The 14,571-nt window shown below is 47.7% G+C and overlaps 2 protein-coding genes across 2 annotated transcripts; one reads left to right on the forward strand and one right to left on the reverse strand.

Moving 5' to 3' along the window:
• Positions 1-8,112: 8,112 nt before the first annotated feature.
• Positions 8,113-9,531, reverse strand: LOC125554599. Its single transcript, XM_048718111.1, has 3 exons — positions 8,807-9,531; positions 8,535-8,701; positions 8,113-8,453 (listed from the first exon to the last, which is right to left on the reverse strand). The coding sequence occupies exons 1-3, from the start codon at positions 9,529-9,531 to the stop codon at positions 8,113-8,115; spliced, it is 1,233 nt and encodes a 410-aa protein (XP_048574068.1).
• Positions 9,532-9,852: 321 nt separating this feature from the next.
• On the forward strand, positions 9,853-13,205 carry LOC125550655 (50S ribosomal protein L25). The gene is made up of 3 exons (XM_048713699.1): positions 9,853-10,270; positions 10,813-10,942; positions 12,787-13,205. Exons 1-3 carry the CDS (start codon positions 9,896-9,898, stop codon positions 12,993-12,995), a joined length of 714 nt encoding a protein of 237 aa, XP_048569656.1. The 5' UTR covers positions 9,853-9,895; the 3' UTR covers positions 12,996-13,205.
• The last annotated feature ends 1,366 nt before the right edge of the window (positions 13,206-14,571 follow it).

The raw sequence follows: 14,571 nt of genomic DNA on the forward strand, positions 1-14,571 counted from the left end.
CTTCCCAAGTCTTTGATTTTCTTTCCCTTTTTTTGCGAGGAAGGAAGGAGGACAAAATTGAGAGTTCCTAGGACTCGAACCCAAGACCTCTCAGTTGAAAACCAAGGGTGCTAGTCACTTATGTGGCGAACGTTCCCTGTGAGAAGGACGATAGACGAACGCATTTTCCTCGCAGTTTTCTTCCTATATATAAAAAAGTATGCTACTTGGTGTCCGCTTAGTCAACAAAACGATTGTGCCAACCTTGACCGTTGGATTGACATTCAATGTTTGTCGCGTTTCTTCAGTCTCTTCTTCCTCGAGACGCCAAAGCCAAACCAGCGCCGGCGGGACCGCCTGCACCCGCCTCCCACGACTGGTTGTGATCTGCCCCGGCTCCTGTTCGTTTCCGTCCGAGGCCTCACCATCGTCCTCCGCCTTGGTTCGCTCGCCGCCGCGCCGCCCTCCGGTGTTGTCAACATGGTCAACAACCGAGAGGAATAAGGAGATGACTGTACATGGTGAGGATGACAGTAGGGACCCAGCAGCGCGCGCAGTAATTTTGTTTTTTTGGGACGGAGAAGGGTATCAACTGGGTTGTGCGGGACCCGTGGCCCGTCTAGCCCAGGCTTTTATTTCACATGTTTAGCACATGACTAGCCCAATTTATTTTTTCCTTTCTGAAAATTGCTAGCCAGCTATTTTGTTTTTTTGCAGAATAACCAACGTAGGCCTACTTGCTTTTCTACGCCCTACTGGACCGGAAATCTTTCAAGACGAGGAGGGATGCATTTTGCCCAGAAAATGGGCTATAAGTAATAAGAAATGGGCTATATGTAATAATAAATGGGCTGTAAAATGAAAAGGTACAACAAACAGACAATTAGTTCCAAAATACTGTTTTCTTTCGGATTTTGATATTTTAAATTTCATTTGTTTTTGTGTGGGTAAAATTTCATTGAATTTAAATTAAGGTATATTTAGATTTAAAATTAATTTGAATCTGGCTAGAAATTTCGGGCTGTATGCTGTTTGGGACAGACTTGGAGGCTGACTTGTGGGTCTACTAGGTTGACGTGTACTTTGGCTTTGTCAACTTAGTCCACAAACGATTCTAGCAGCAGTGACCGTTGGATGTTAATCCAACGGCCGTGCTGCTTCTTCAATATCTGATCTTCTTGCTTCAGCCTCCCAAACCAGCTCCGGTGGGACTGCCTGCTCCCGCCTCCCGTGGCCGGCTGCGCTGCCACAGAGGCCGCACCGCCCCACCCTACTTCATTGCTGGCCAAGCCATTCCTCTACTCACCCACACCTCCTGTTATTTTCCGGCGACGGCAGCCGGACCAATAAACCCTCGTACTCCCCACCACGTGGGCAACCATTGCCGAGTCTTCCCCGGCTCCGTGTCGTTCCCTTCCTAGGCCTCGCCGTCGTCCACCGCCATGGTGCTCTCGGCGCGGCCTGGTCAACTTGGTTAATGAACGACATCCATCGGCCGTGGACTGTACGCGCAAAATAATGATTCCTCCACCTGACAGCTGGGACCCACCGGAAGGGCCTCTGTATTTCGTAAAAAAAACGTTTCCCCCGCTGCCATGTCGGACCCACCAGCTATATCTTCGCACGCAAGGAAGTGCCTCCTTATTACGCACAAAAAATGAATACCCCCTGCTAGTTGGGACCCACCATAGTGGGAGGATGACTTGTGGGCCAACAAAGTTGACGGGGACGGAGGGCTTTGTCAAGTTAGTCAATATGAACGATTCTAGCTCCAGTGACCATACGATGTCCATCCAACGGCCGTAGTGCTTTTTCAACCTCTCGTCTTCTTGCTCCAGCCGTCCAAAGCAGCGCCGGTCGTGTCGCATGCTCCTGCCTCCCGTGGCCGGCTGTGCTGTCACAGAGGCCTCACCGCCCCTACTATTCCCACCGCTGGCCAGGCCCTGCGGCGACGGCAGCCTCACACCGTAGCCGAACCAGTGAACCCTCGTACTCCTCTCTGTGCGGGCTTCCATTGCCGCGTCTTCCCCGGCTCCGTGTCGTCCCCTTTCTAGGCCTCGCCGTCGTCCACCGCCGTGGTGCTCTCCGCGAGGCGTGGTCAACGTGGTTAAGGAACAACTTTTATCGGAAGAGTATTGTACGTGAACAGACTGACAACTGGGTCCATGGCCACAGCCCAGTTTTTTTGTGATTTGCCAAGTAAATCGCTTTGTCAGGCCTGTTGGGCTGCAAATCTTTCAAGACGAGGAGAGCTTTCATTCGGCTGGCCGAAAAAATGGCCCATCAGTAATGAGAAATGGGTTGTACATTTTTAAAACACATCAGACCGACAATAGTTTCAAATATATTTTTTTCATTTCAAGATTTTAAATTACATTAATTTTTATGCGTGGAGAATTTGTTAGATTTTATATTGATATACATTTATTTCTAAAATCAGTTTGAATGTGAGTCGAAATTTCGGGATTAAAAACAGTTCGGACCGCACCGAAATATGCAAAATTTCGTATAATTTTTTAACCGTGGCCACAATTTGGGTTGTAATGCTAACAAAAAGAATATGGGCTTCAAAAAACCTTAAGAATTAGCAAATTGGCTGAAAATTATTAGAAATAATGGCAGATGGGTTGTATGTTGTTTTCCACAGATTTGAGGCTTTCCTAAAAAAATATTGACGCACAAGCAGTGACTGTTGGATGTCCATCCAACGGCCGTCGTGCTTCTTCAATCTCTGCTCTTCCCGCTCCAGCCGCTCAAACAAGCGCCGGCGGGACTGCCTGCTCCCTCCTCCCCGTGGCCGGCTGTGCTGCCGCGCAGGCCTCACCGCCCCATCGTACTCCCATCGCTGGCCTAGCCATCCCTCTACTCACCCACACCTACTGTTATTCTCCGGCGACGGCAGACGAATCAGTAAACCTCGTACAGTCGTACTCCCCTCTGCGTGGGAAACAACTATCGAGTCTTCCCTGCCTCCGTGTCGTTCCCTTTCTAGGCCTCGCGTCGTCCACCGCCTTGGTGCTCTCGGCGCGGCCTGGTCAACGTGGTCAACGACCGACATGCATCTGAAGTGGACTGTACGTGGAGAGGCCGACAACTGGGTCCACGGCCGCACGCAAGGAAATGCCTCCTTATTACGCGCAAAATAATGATTCCTCCACCTGACATCAGGGACCCACCGAAAGGGCCTCTGTATTTCGCAAAAAAATGTTACCGCCGCTGACAGCTCGGACCCACCAGCTATATCTTCGCACGCAAGGAAGTGCCTCCTTATTACGCACAAAAAAATGAATACTCCCCCTGTTAGCTGGGATCCAGTATAGTGGCAGGCTGACTTGTGGGCCTACTAAGTTGACGGGGACGGAGGGCTTTGTCAACTTAGTCAATATGCACGATTCTAACTCCAGTGACCGTATGATGTCCATCCAACGGTCGTAGTGCTTCTTCAACCTCTGGTCTTCTTGCTCCAGCCGCCCAAACCAGCGCTGGTCGTGCCTCGTGCTCTTGCTTCCCGTGGCCGGCTACGATGCGGCGGAGGCCTCCCCGCACCCTACTACTCCCACCGCTGGCCAAGCCATCCCTCTACTCACCCACACCCCCTGTTACTCTGCGGCGACGGCAGCCTCACACCGCAGCGAACCAGTGCCCTCGTACTCCTCTACGTGTGGGCATCCACTGCTGCGTCTTCCCCGGCTCCGTATGTCCCCTTCCTAGGCCTCGCCGTTGTCCACCGCCCTAGTGCTCTCGGTGCGGCGTGGTCAACGTGGTCAAGGAACGGCTTCCATCGTACGTGGATTGTATGTGGAGAGGCTGACAGTTGGGTCCACGGCCGCAGCAAGGAAGTGCCTCCTTATTACGTGCAAAATAATTATTCCTCCACCTGACAGCGGGGACCCACCGGATGGGCCACCGTATTTCGCCCCCCCCTGACTGCTGGGACCCACCAGCTACATCTTCGCACGCAACGAAGTGCCTGACAGTCGGGACCCATCTGGTCGAAGCGTACGTAGCGTTGTCATTCTGGTCGCGAACGTGTACGTACATATATACTGGTGGATGTAGAGGCGCGCACGTGTCATAGTAGAGGCGGCCAGGGTGCAAGAAAGAAAATACGGCCACGTATGTGTACATACGGGCGGGGTCTCGAATGCCTACTCGCGCATACGTATGGCGAGGGCTCGTTGACATGGCTGGGTCGGAACGGAGAAACATCGTCGTCGTCATGTTCATGGGGAGGCAACGGAATGCGTCGTTTTCATGGGGAGGCAACGGAATGCGTCGTGTTCATGGGGAGGCAACGGAACTCGTGGGAGCCAACCGGCTGGGTCGGAACGGAATGTGTGGTCGTATTCATCGGGAGGGCTTAGACGGAACAGGCGATGGAAACGAGGCCTGGCGTACCGCACAACGGAGGAAACGGACCTCCTACGTTCGGAACGGGGTCCTGTTGATCGGGAGGGGTCTGGCGTACTGCAAAACGGAGGAAACGGACCTCCTACGGTCGAAACGGGGGTCCTGTTCATCGGGAGGGGTGTGGCGTACCGCAAAACGGACGAAACGGACTTGTGTTGGAGCGCTACGGTCGAAACGGGGGTCCTGTTCATTCGGAGGGGTGTGGCGTACCGCAAAACGGGACTCCACGGGATACTGTTCATCTCCACCGTCGACCCCCTCCAGCCTCCATGAGCTACTGTTCATCCACCGCCGACCTCCTCCAGCCTCCACCTGCGACTGTTCATCCACGGGCTCCTGTTCATCCAGCCTCCACCGCGCGCTACTCCACCGGCTACTGTTCAACCAGCCCTCTCCACGGGCTCCTGTTCAACCACCCCTCCACGGGCTACTGTTCATCCTGCCCTCCACCGTCTATTGTTCATCATGCCCTCCACGGGGTGGTCATGTTCATCCAGCCCTCCACGGGGTCCTGTTCATCCAGCCCCAACCGGCTCGATCGATCGGGGTCCTGTTCATCCAGAGGCAACACCACGGGGTCCTGTTCATCCACCCCCATCGGGAACTGTTCATCCAACCCCCCTGCAACACTCACTGTTCATCCAGAGGCAGCATCGATCGGCTTCAGTTAGCAGCAGTAGCGAAGGAATCGCTTGATCGGGTTCAGTTAACAGCCATCGATCGATTGCTCGGGTTCAGTAACGCGTAGCCTGCAGTGCAATCGCTCGGATTCAGTTAGAGCCCAACACGTCGCTCGGGTTCAGTTAGAGCCAACGCCTCGCACACACGCGCGTACGTGTACAAGAGAAACGCGCATCGCTCAGCCCCTGACCTCCCACCGTAACCGGGAACTCCCCAAAATTTTCCTCGCCCTCGGTTCTACCATGGTTTTTTCCATCATGGACGGCCCAAAGAATGTCATGCAGCTGCGTCTCCGGCCCGCCTAGGACGAAAAGCCCATTTTCTGTCATGATTTTTTGTCATAGAAGTAGGAGCCCACCACATCTATGATGATACCGAGTTTTGTCATAATTATCGTCATAGAAGTGTCATATGTATGACAGAAAAAAAATTCGTTCGGCCCAAAATGTCACGGATGTGTCTTTTTTTGTAGTGCATATATAACCGAGGTGGAAGGAAAGAGGAGGGGATAGGGAAGGAAGTAGGAATCCTAATCCACACTTTCCTTGCCCTCCCTTCTTTCCTTCTCCTCCTCATAGGGCTGGCCTCTATAGGGGTGCACCAGGGCTGGTGTGTTCCCTCACTTGGCCCATAAGGCCCATATCTTTGCCGGGGGTGCCCGAAACTCCTTTTTCAGTGACCCGATAAGTACCCGGTACCATGCAGAACACTTCCGGTGTCCGAATACCATCGTCCTATATATCAATCTTTACCTCTCGACCATTTCAAGACTCCTCATCATGTTCGTGATCTCATCTGGGATTCTGAACAACATTCGGTCACCAAATTACATAACTCATATAATACTATATCGTCATCGAACGTTAAGCGTGCGGACCCTACGGGTTCGAGAACTATGTAGATATGACCGAGACACCTCTCCGGTCAGTAACCAATAGCGGAACCTGGATGCCCATATTGGCTCCTACATATTCTACGAAGATCTTTATCGGTCGAATCGTTATGACAACATACGTTATTCCTTTTGTCCATCAGTATGTTACTTGCTTGAGATTCGATCGTCGGTATCTACATACCTAGTTCAATCTCATTACCAGAAAATCTCTTTACTCGTTCCATAATACATCATCCTGTAACTAACTTATTAGTTACTTTTCTTGCAAGGCTTCTTATGATGTGTATTACCGAGAGGGCCCAGAGATACCTCTCCGATACTCGGAGTGACAAATCCTAATCTCGATATATGCCAACCCAACAAACTCCTTTGGAGATACCTGTAGAGCATCTTTATAATCACTCAGTTACGTTGTGACGTTTGATAGCACACAAGGTATTCCTCCGGTATCCGGGAGTTGCATAATCTCATAGTCGAAGGCATATGTATTTGACATGAAGAAAATAATAGCAATAAAACTGAACGATCAATATGCTAAGCTAACGGATGGGTCTAGTCCATCACATCATTCTCCTAATGATGTGATCCCGTTCATCAAATGACAACACATGTCTATGGTTAGGAAACTTAACCATCTGAACGAGCTAGTCTAGTAGAGGTTTACTGGGGACACAGTGTTTTGTCTATGTATCCACACATGTATCAAGTTTCCAGTTAATACAATTCTATCATGAATAATAAACATTTATCATGATATAAGGAAATATAAAACAATAAATTTATTATTGCCTTTAGGTCATATTTCCTTAAGGGGGGGGGGGGGCTGGTTTTCTGGATCCTTGGTGCGTGGGTGGGGGGGAGGGGGCGAAGGAACATTATGGCAGAAAAACCCTTAATAAAGAATCAAAAACGGGTTTGCGGGTATTTGCTTGAAGAACGTTGGGGCATGGAATGCGAAGATGCAGCGGTGGATACCTAGAGGGGACGAAAGCACGTATGGAGTCCCCTCAATAGTAGAGATGTTGGATGGGCATATTATATTATGAACGTCTCATGTAGATTGGATGCACGCCAATACCACTTGTATTTTTTAATACAGGCTTCATCTATATTCTGTTTTAGAAAATGGGCAACAACGGGTTGTTAAAGATGCACAATGGCACTAGCAAAAAGAATAGAGGACAAAATATATGAAATAAATGGTCAGATTGAGTAAGAGAAATCACTTTGTATAATATGAAAGATAAGATAGAAGGACAAAATAGGGGAATTTAGAGTCGCAAAATTTATATTTTTCATATCTATAATACCTAAATAAATAGTTCACCCTCACTATCTTATTTCTCTAAACATGCAAGTTATCCACATCATCATTCCTGCCACATCAGCAACGTACCTCCCACTATTAAATTTTTCTCGCATATGGTAAAGCCACATCATTCGTTGTTGTCCTCACCAGCGCTGCAGTTACTGCCACTGTAGCTTCGTACTACTTCCCACAAGCCACCAGTTGCATGCAGAGTTGACCTTTCGTCTCTCACAGTGCATGTAGACAAAACCGGCGAGGCAGACGGCCAGTTGGCTACTGATCTAAGCAGGCAACAGGCCACCCTCAAGCATGCTTTGTCCCTTCCTCTCCCCTCGGCACTGATGTTATCAAGTCATCCCAATGTTTCATATTCAACTCACATATACAAGATGCGGTATCCTTTGTTATTTCTTTGAGAATTTCCTTATAGACAACCTAACATGCTACATCATCAACAACGCATGCAGCTTCTTACAAACTAGACTACAGATTCTACCAAAAATTAGTAATTATAGGTTGCCTAAAATTAGAATTGCTTTATCACTGGAGCGACTGCCTTCATTTGTAATCAAGAAAAATGTCATTAGTACTCTTCGGCCAGCATCTACTCGCAATTGTGCCATACCAAATCCTTAACATATTTGTTCTGGTTTATAGGGTAATCACTTTGATCCATATATTTTTAATTTTCTACACTGTTTGCAACTATGAATTAACGTTTGCGCTGATATAAAATTTTCGCAGCAACGTGCAGGGTATCATCTAGTTGTACAAAATAGTCTGCACCTAATAGCCAATACAATTTTCTGTTCTATATAGGGACCTTTCTAGTAGGGAACTATTTCACCCAACAAGGTGTATACATAAAAGAAGCTTCAATACGTCCACGTTGGCCAGTAATATCATCGTAATCCTTTGGGCATAAGTTACCCAAGTCTTCAATCTTCGAGGTATTCAAATGGTATGCCAATCCCCTGCTCAAATTTCTGCTCAACTTTCTACTCAGAAAAACGATCTCTTTGAAAGGATGAAATCCAAGAATTGAATCATAGCCACCCTTGTTGATCGTATCTTCTGTATCTAAGACATCATTTTCAGAGTTCCATTCAAAATCCTCTTCTATTCCATTGGTTTCATCGTAATGCTGAATGTTCTTTTCTTCATTGTAGTTAACATCTTCTAGAATCCATGGACCATTGTTTAGACATGGCGATGGTAACTTGAGGTCCCTATCATGTTCTAGGATCTACTTCTTATGTCCATGTGATTCGTTAAGAACCCACACCTGCAACTTGCATCCATTTTCAAGTAGCAAGGCATAATACACCCCTTTCTTCGAATTCCCAAGATAACAATTCGGGAAACTCTCGGATTCAAGACTTTTTGGTGGTTTAATGACATGATATGTGTTACCTGATAATGACAACCTGCAAGAAATCATATCATTAGCTAACACGCTGGCAAATCAAATAAGTGAAAAAAGAACTACAATGAAATATTTGGACTAATAATGATGCTTAAGAAGTAGTTACCTTATAACAAAATATTTTTCGCAATGCACATATAATGCACCACACCAATAGACGGCGTGACGCTTATCCCATGAATAGTCTGTTGCCAAGTCAGACACAATCCCCGCAGCCTCCCCTTGTCGCATGAATATTCTTTCCTCCCATTGCCCATTCAACGATGAGAAGACCCGCAGGGTCCATGAAGTAGGTGGCCATTCCGATTCTAACACCACGGGGTCAATCTCAACCATGGGGTCTTCAAATGGCTCTATGTCAAGCTCGATATACGGAATACGAGGTATCAAGAACACATGATAGTCCGATGACACCGTAGGATCAAACACAAGATAGGAATCCTCGAAGAAGCACTCCGCCCATAGGCTTTGGGGCGGTGGCAATGGTGCCTCCCATCGTCTTATTGGGTTAGCCACCGCATCATAAAGCAAGAGAAGACCGTTGCAGCGATCCTTCACACGGTTGGCGAGCCTTTCACCGACACCAACAATCTTGGTGGGCGATGGGCGGGAGAAGAATTCTGAATGCGTTAGCTCATTGAAGTTGATGAAGATACCGGTCAATGAATTCGGGAGGAAGATGTTGCGCAACGCGCGGGAGCCGTCGGTGATGCCCCGCCACGTCTTGCAAACGCACCGGGACGTGGCAAGGCTGCGTGGAGCGAGGCGGGCGAGGACATCCGCGAGCACATCGTCGGGCAGCACTTTTGTCCGGTCGCTCTCCTGCTCCATCGCTTGACCGTTCCTATGCGTAGTCGCTAGGTTCTTTCTTCGAGGGGAAAACTGTGAGGCTTCTGTTGGAAAGTTGCTAAGCTTCTCGGAGCGTGGGCTCTTATAACGGAGGGACCCGTGCCGCTCGCGACTTTTTTTTTTTAGGAAAAGCCGCTCGCGACTGTTTTCCGAGTCGGGGAGCCGCAATATTTTTCCGTTGTTGTGGAGGAGGTCCAGATGGAGTCGGACTGGGCCGGCCACGGAGAAAAGCTTGGGCCACCAAGACACGCGGGCCGGATGCGAGAGCGAAGTCTAGGGGGAAGAAAAACCACCCGGGCAACCAGACAAAGCCCACCTTTCTTCCCCTAAACCCAGAACCCAAAGAATGGCGCAGTGTCTCCGGGGCAAGGGCGGCGCCGCCGCCGTCGGGGAGGCGCTCCGCAAGGCGGCCCCGTGGCGGCGGGAGGCCTCGGCGTCCTACCACCACACGATCCAGGCGGTGCCGCGGGAGACGGCCGGACCCCGCGCGGCGGCGCGCGAGCGTCGCAACGGCAATGTCCCGGCCGTGCTGCTCACCCTGGCCGGCGCCGGACCCGGAGAAGGGGTCGCCCACCGGAAGCTCCTCACCACCGACAAGAAGCAGCTCGCGGAGATGCTGAAGCAGTCGCCGTACTTCCTATCCACCCCGGTCCGCCTCCAGGTCCGCGCCGGCGAGCGGTCCACCGCCGTCGTGCACTCTGGCACCGTACTCCCAATCAAGGTATACCAGCTTTTCTCGCCTTTCCGGCTGAGATTGCATCCATTTGTTGAGCACGCACGCAGGATCTGCATCTTTGTGCTCCTTCCTGGCGGGGATGTTCTTCGCCCACCTTATGTTCGATGAAATGCACATTAGGGTAATGCTGCTCGTAGTTTGCTGATTGCGAAATGATAGGTAGTCAAAACCAGTGTGTACTTAATTGTACTTCCTTAGCAGAAATTGCTCGGACATACCCACTCACCTGATCATATCCCTCTCATTTATTTGTTGGATGGTCAAACAACGAGTACTTTTCATCTTTTTGTCTTGTGATGATCATAAGTGTAGTTCAACTTTGTAAGGTATCTTGCATCCCTTTTTAGCTTACTTGTTTCCTGCTCATAATGTATTCCTATCTCAGGGAATCTCTTGTGGAGATCAGTTTTAAGCCTGTCCCTATTATGTGTGTCGAGAACCTTTGGAGAAATTGGTTGGATCGGTTGTTAGTGAAGGTTTGTACCATTAATGCATTGTGGGTGATGTTTGTGCTCTTGCGTATGCAGGTGCAGACAGATGAATCCACAGGGAATATATTGAACTTGGTGATGGTGGAAGCAGATGAAGGAACGATGCTGAAGGTGAATTTGCCCGTAGTGTTCAAAGGGGAGGATGTCTGCCCTGGGTTAAAGAAAGGTGCGACCCTTCTCTTTTCTATTTTTTGGTAACATTCCTTTGGAATACTCGGTAGTTATGAACCGATGGTAGCTACACCCTCTGTTCACTAATGTAGGAGTTAACAGAGGGTGTAGAATGTAAGATGACATATGAACCGAAGCATGTTCATTTCTCATCAAAACTGAAATAGTTACGAAATAATTCAAGTTCTGGATTTATTGGCCAAGTCTATAGAAAAGTATATTAACAGAACACTAAATTAGTCTCTTGAGATTCTTTTTGAAATATATTTTGATACTATTTGTATTTGATGTTGTAGATCTTAGCACATTTTTCTAGAGTTTGTCAATTAAGCAAGTTTGACTTAGAACAAACCTAGAACTTTAAATATTTTGGAACGGAGGGAGTACATCCTAAGAATAATCATCTTGGTAGCTACTAGATGCAAATTACCACACATGTGCGGATCATATATTCATATTAGTTATAGTAGTAAGCACTTGGTGTGCATATATGATTCAATCCTATTTTATATAGCAACATAACCAGTTAAAGCTCAATCTGGCCATATTCAGCTTAATTCAAATGGTTTATTTCCTATTGCCCTAACATATACTCCCTCCGTTCCTAAATATAAGTCTTTTTAGAGATTCCACTATGGACTACATACAGAGCAAAATGAGTGAATCTACACTCTAAAGTACGTCTATGTCTGCACTGAAATCTCTAAAAAGACTTATATTTAGGAACAGAGGGAGTATGTGTTTAAATCACTATTCCACTGTTAAGTGCTTAAGTATGGATAAGTACAAATGTCTGGTATCCTGTAATCTCCTTATTTATTTAGTTTGTTGAGATGTTTGCCTATAAATACTAAATTGGTCCCTCCTTATCTGAATAGATATCCTTTAGGACATTGAGACAATTCAATCCACACGTTTGTGACCTTTAGGACATTGTTATGGAGCATGTCTTGTCGAAAATCATAAAAATATTATGGCATTGAGTTCCTTTGATGAAAATTCTGTTAATATCATTACCAGTTGAAAAATCTGAATAATTTCTAAAGTTTGATTTGACATTTTTTAATATAAATGGATCGATTTCTGGATATAAACAGATGCTGTCTTTATAGTTACGGTTAGTGAGAAATGACTATGGAAGTTCCATTATAACCATCATTTTCCATGGGCATTCCAGCAAATGAATGTTGAACAGTCTGGAAGTTCCATAACAATGTATTACTATGTGTAGGCACTCTAATAACACAGTACGCTTTTGGGATTCTCATTCTTTTTATCACAACAAGGGGCACATGTGTTCTCTATCATTTACTAGGCATCAACCGTGGATATGTGGTCCTGACCTGGCACTGTTTGTATTGAAACCTCTGATCTAAGGAAACAACCATGACTTTGGTACTTGTGCAATGATAAATGACACATTCAACATGTGTTTCCAGTTCAGCAAGTGTGGTCAGTTTAAGAGAGCAGCAAGTTTCTACTCAACTTCCACTTGCCTAAATACCAACTTCAATTATCTCATATTGCTTCAAAAGCCACTAAGCTGGCATTTTGAAGAAGTTTGGCCCTTGTCTTACGGCCGTTAGGAATTTGGCTCGAAGTTCCTATAGAAACCATTACATTAGCAATCTGGTTATATTTTATAAGTTTACAGCGAGCAGCTTATGCTTATGCTTGAAGATCTCCTGCCAAACTGACAGTAGTTGCAGAAAACATGCCAGCACTCCTTTTGTTGTAGATCGACCATTTAGCTCTCGCTTTGGTGTTCTTTGATGTACTTTTGTCTTGATGAACTAATTCTATTGCTGACCTAACTCTCAAATCCAATCGAAAAAGCAGGTGGCTTCTTGCAGAAAATCAGGACCAGCTTGGTGTATCTCTGCCCGGCCGAGCACATCCCTCCAAAAATCGAGGTGGACCTGACAAATGTTGACATTGGGGATAGAGTGTTAATGCAAGATATCCATGTCCATCCATCGCTCAAGTTACTGAGTAAAAACGAGACGATGCCCGTCTGCAAGGTCCTGTCCTCCAAGCCAGCCGAGTAGGAAGGCCGTGCAGCCGTCTAGAGCTGGAGACACCTACCTACCATAGGTGGTACGTCGGCCTAAGAATTTAATCCCTCTGTGTGCTTGCTTTTGGTATCTACTTGCTAGGCTCCATTTTGCTCATAGTAGATTCAAACAAGTTTATTGTGTTCAAGATACGATCAATCTTTGCTGTAATGTCATGAAATAATATCTTGGTTTTCTTGGCTCTGGGACATAGGCGACATTCTTGTAGGTTCTTGGTTGCTGTGTGCTGGGTGATGATTTTTAACTGCTAGAATGCTAGGGTTGGCCCATTCATGGCCTCTTGCTGCCAATCATGGCTGTTACAGACAGCTCTGCGTCATGATCAATCTTTGCGCGTCTGCACGTATTGAATGCTTGAACCACTGGAGTGAGAAGATGATGAGCACAGCGGGGAAGATCATGGTGGTGTCACTGAATCATTGGTGGCTGTGGTTGTTTCTTCTTTGCCTGTACGGCCACCTTTTCGAATTTATCTGGTCCTGGGTGGGATTCGGATTGAATGGGCTGGGTTTGGTTCTCCAGCAGGCCAGGTGCTTCACGATCGACATGTGTGGGATCTACAGTCACCGACCCTATTCTGCATTCTGGGCCTGCTGCCATTTGGACCACTGCGTTATATGATCATGCTGAGCCTCCTTCACAGGTTGATACTAGCATCTTCAGGCGTTTGGTCATGTTAAAAATATAGCTAGAGACATTCACAGGGCAATGCATAGCAACACAAAGTACCTAATACTACTACGCAGGCTCATCAAACAGTTCGGCAGATTACCACGCGTTACGCACCACTTTGTTCTCAACTATTCATGTTTCAGCAATCAGAGGCTGGTAGGTCAAAGCCGTAGTTTGCGCCCTGTAATTTTGAATCAGGTCAAGACAACTTTAGCTAGGAGCCTCTTTTCTTTCTAACCAACTTTAGGACATCTCCTTCACCGACCCAAAAATCTCTGCATCCGTCTGGACCATGAAAGCCATCCAATGGGTACTGTATCGGTCCGCGGTGCGGTTCGGACGTACTTTCTCGTGCAAACTGGAGACAAACGTGGGGGGTTTGGGAGAGTTCGGACCGTTGCCACGCCCGCTTCTGACCGCCCTGGCCTACCAAAAACCCCTCATCCCCTCACGCGCGCTTCTTGCCCGGCGCCAGCTACCCACATTCATGCCGCTGTAGAGCGCCTCACTCCACATTGAAGATGACTCAGGACGGACGCGATCTCTCACTGTCTCCGCCATTGAAGCGGCGCGCCTGCATGCCCGACTGAACATGCCTCCTCACCGCATTCAAACGCCTCCATTAAGCCAACATGGAAGCCGAGAAACCTACTCCGACCACATGTCCTTTCACGAGTGGGCCGATATTAAACGCAACGTTGGGCAAGCTCCTCCCGTCTGCCCTCTATTTAAACGAGACCAGACGCTGAGCAAGAATTGCACCACTCCGCCGCTTCCCATCTGCTCCTTCCACCATTTTCTCCACCCTTTCGATGGCATCTGATGAGGAGGAAGAGCAGTTCTCCGGCATAAAAGCCAGCTGGGTCGCAAACCGAGC

Source organism: Triticum urartu, chromosome 4 (assembly GCF_003073215.2).
Source record: "Triticum urartu cultivar G1812 chromosome 4, Tu2.1, whole genome shotgun sequence".
Lineage (NCBI taxonomy): Eukaryota > Viridiplantae > Streptophyta > Magnoliopsida > Poales > Poaceae > Triticum > Triticum urartu.

Coding starts and splice junctions, on each gene's coding strand:
- LOC125550655 (XM_048713699.1), top strand. CDS start 9,896: ATGGCGCAGTGTCTCCGGGGCAAGGGCGGCGCCGCCGCCGTCGGGGAG. Junction 10,271..10,812: donor GCACCGTACTCCCAATCAAG/GTATACCAGCTT, acceptor TTGCGTATGCAG/GTGCAGACAGATGAATCCAC. Junction 10,943..12,786: donor CTGCCCTGGGTTAAAGAAAG/GTGCGACCCTTC, acceptor TCGAAAAAGCAG/GTGGCTTCTTGCAGAAAATC.
- LOC125554599 (XM_048718111.1), bottom strand. CDS start 9,531: ATGGAGCAGGAGAGCGACCGGACAAAAGTGCTGCCCGACGATGTGCTC. Junction 8,702..8,806: donor GAAAAATATTTTGTTATAAG/GTAACTACTTCT, acceptor GATTTCTTGCAG/GTTGTCATTATCAGGTAACA. Junction 8,454..8,534: donor GGTTCTTAACGAATCACATG/GACATAAGAAGT, acceptor CATGGATTCTAG/AAGATGTTAACTACAATGAA.